The 3,170-nt window shown below is 65.9% G+C and overlaps 1 protein-coding gene across 1 annotated transcript in view; it reads right to left on the bottom strand.

The window, feature by feature from the left end:
* Positions 1 to 3,170, bottom strand: part of CHRNA4 (cholinergic receptor nicotinic alpha 4 subunit) — a 16,545-nt gene that overhangs the window by 11,919 nt on the left and 1,456 nt on the right. Inside the window, exon 2 of the mRNA XM_040637878.1 lies at positions 3,001 to 3,152. Coding sequence (XP_040493812.1) covers positions 3,001 to 3,152 — 152 coding nt within the window. The remainder of the gene's footprint in view (positions 1 to 3,000; positions 3,153 to 3,170) is intronic.

Here is a 3,170-nt window from a genome sequence, read left to right on the forward strand (position 1 = left end):
GTGTGTGTGTGTGTGTGTGTGTGTGTGTGTGTCCCTCCCCCTTGCTCTCTCCTGGCCCTGAGTTTCCTCGCCCACAAAGACAGGCCTGAGTTGAACATGGGGAGCAGGTGACCTCAGGAAGGAGTGAGTACCTCGTCCCTGGAGGCAACCAAGTCCAGGATGGTCAGCCCAAGGGGACTTAGAGAAGTGGGGACAAGGCCCTTGAACCTTTCCAGACAGAGAGTGGGGACAGGGCTTGTCTGGCTTGGCAGGTGGCCAGCTCCTGGCCTGCCCCCAGCTACAGTCAGATGTGTGGGACGTGCGGAGGGCTCCCACGCTGCTGGAGGACAGCCTCCTTCCAGGTCCCCCGCCAGCCTGCATCGGCCCTCCCGGCTGGTCACGACGGCAGCCCATCTGCAGGCTCCCAGGTGAGCAACCCCGGTATGCACAAGGTCCCACTTGCTCACCAGGCTGGCCCCTGGACAGACTGCCCCTTTAGCACCAGGGTCTCAGGACCTTGAGGTGGACAGGGAAGGGGCTGAAAGAGGAGAGGTGGAAGCAGGAGACCCGGCTGGTTCCGTCTCAAGGTCACTGTGTGGTCACCAGTCCCAGTGAAGAGGCTGGACCACACACCCCGTGAAGCCCTTTCCAGCCACTATCCCAACCCCGCCCCACCCTCTTTCTTCCCTACTGGCTCATGGGGATGGGCCAGCCGGCACATTTCTGCTGGGGAGCAAGACAGACCCGTCCCCTGGGCAGTCAGCTCCCAACACGTGCTGGAGCCATTCGGAGAACACCCCGCTCCAGGGGGGGACACAGGGGTCTGTGGGGACGGGAAGCCCTGGGGTCTTCACATCTCACCAGCCTCTGGGAGCCACAGCCACACCCCAGCCCCCATGGCACCCGCTTGAGAGGCGGCTGGCCTGGCGGTGGACTCTTTGCCCAAGGTTTGGAGAGGAGCACTCGGAGACTGATGGGAGGGCTCCCTCAGAGTGCAGTTGTCCGTGGGGTCCTGGCAACAGCCCTGCCCCTGAGGGGAGGGGGCTAGGCAGGGCTGGGGGCAGTGCCTGACCTTGTCATGGCCCAACCTTTCCCCCCAACCGGGCATCCCATGCCTACCTTGGGTCAGAGCGGCGTCTTGTGCCCAAAAAGCAGGCCTGGGCACCTCCCCTCCTGCCTCCCCCAGGGGACAAGCTCCCAGTGGGCCAGTTCAGGGGGCGGAGACCATGCCTCTCACCGCCCCCAGGCACTGCCCTCAATCCTGCTCCCCCCGGACCACCCAGGGTGGGCCACCCCCCAAAGGAGGCCAAGGAGCAAACGTGACCTGATCGGGCCCTGCCGCTGGTGCTGGACACAAAGTCCAATGACCTCTGCCACACAGTCCTGCCCCGCGCTGCCTGCCCACCACGCCCCTGCCCGCCCCGTCCTGCCCCGCCCGCACCTCACCAGGCTCAGAACAAGCTTCAAGGGGCAGGGCCCGGAGAGCCCCAGGACTCCTCGGGCTCCCCTGCTGGTGTGAGCTCGCACACGGGAGCACACCCCGCCGGACACAGAGCTGCAGCAAACACGTGAGCCCTGCAAGGGGCTGGCGGAGCATGGCCAGGCGTGTGCAACCCCTTCTGCCTGCACACAAGGTGCAGACCTCGGGCCAGGGCCCGGACACAGCTGCCCATCCACACACACCCGCGTGCAGGCCCGTCCTGGGCCAGCTCCGGTGCAGACAGCAGAGCCTGGGCTTCTCCACCCTGCCCGGCCCTGCCACGGGGCCTTGGCACATCCCTCATCACGGCCTCAGAGCTCATGTGCTCCCGGCCTCAGTGTCTCCTGGGCAAATGGGTGGCAGTGTGGGGGTGATGAGCAATCCTGAGGAGGCCAGGGCCGCCGCCCCTTCACCCATGAGTGCAAGCCTCAGCGGGGCACCGACGCTGAGCACGTCCTGCCAGGAGCACCTGCCAGAACGAGCGGAGGCCCAGTTCCAGGATGCCCGAGGGTGACAGTCTGGACACCACTGAGGACAGAGTGGTGTGACCGATGTCCCCACGCACCTCTGTCCCTCCCACCTCCCAAAGCCCCCCCGACGCTGCCCCTCCGCCTGCCGACGCTGCCCGTTTCATTGCACAGGTAGAAACACCAGCGGCCACGGGTCACTCGCCACACACAGCAGTCCGGGGTCAGCTCCTCCCTCCACAAGCAGACTCCAGCCTGGGATCCTGGCAGGGGAGCGAGGTGGGCATGCGGGGATATCGACAGCCCCCCCCCCCCAGTTGGGTGAATTCCAGCTCCCTCCCTGCAACCAGAGCTGGCCGGTCCTAGTGTGAAAAACTCGAGCCCTTCCAAACCCAGCAGGCCTGGGGCCTCCTCGCGGAGAGGGAACCAAGCTCCCAGCGGCCCGTTCCCGGCCAGGCTGGAGCCTGGACTCCAAGGCAGTCAGGGCCCCACCCCAGTGAACCCACTACCTAGTCCCCCACCCCAAACGGATGCCCCAGCCCTTCCAGAGCCACTTGGAGGCTGGACCCCCAGCACCCTCCCAGCAGCCTTCTCGGGTCCTAACCAGGAAGGTAAACACACCAAACCTGTCTGAGCCTTGCTGGGACACCATATTCCAGACCAGTGGACGGTGGGGGTCTCCTAGACCAGGTGCTGCCAGAGCAGGTCAAGGCCCACCCCTCCCCCACCCACCGCTGCCTCCAGCCCGAGAGGCATTTTCTGTTCTTTGCTCCTGGAGGACGTGGCCCTGACTTACTGCTGAAAATCGGCATTTGGGTTTTCCTACTTGGGGGGCCTCCCTGTCCTCTGGGCTCCGCCAGGAGGGCACATCGGCGGGGCTCTGCCAGGGCCGGACACGAAGAGCCTGCGTGCAGTGCGGATGGCAGCCCCCCAGCCCTGGAGGCTCCCCGGGCTCTGCGGCCACCACCAGGCCGGCCTCCTCTCAGGTGGGGTGCTCCCTCCCGCGTGAGCCTCCACGGCTGTGTGTGAGGGGCCGAGGCTCAGGGCTCCCCGCTCCCCGCCCTTGGCACCTACCACATCAATGAGCTGTGCGATGGACAGCCCGAAGTGGACAAGAACCACGTCCGAGATGTTGGCCACGGGCCGGGACCACTTGTTGTAACCAGAGAAGAGCTTCTTCAACAGCCGTTCCTCCGCATGGGCCCGGGTCTCCACGTGGCTGCTCACTACGGGGGGGGGGGGGG

The sequence above is a fragment of the Ursus maritimus genome, unplaced genomic scaffold (assembly GCF_017311325.1).
Source record: "Ursus maritimus isolate PB19 unplaced genomic scaffold, ASM1731132v1 scaffold_22, whole genome shotgun sequence".
Lineage (NCBI taxonomy): Eukaryota > Metazoa > Chordata > Mammalia > Carnivora > Ursidae > Ursus > Ursus maritimus.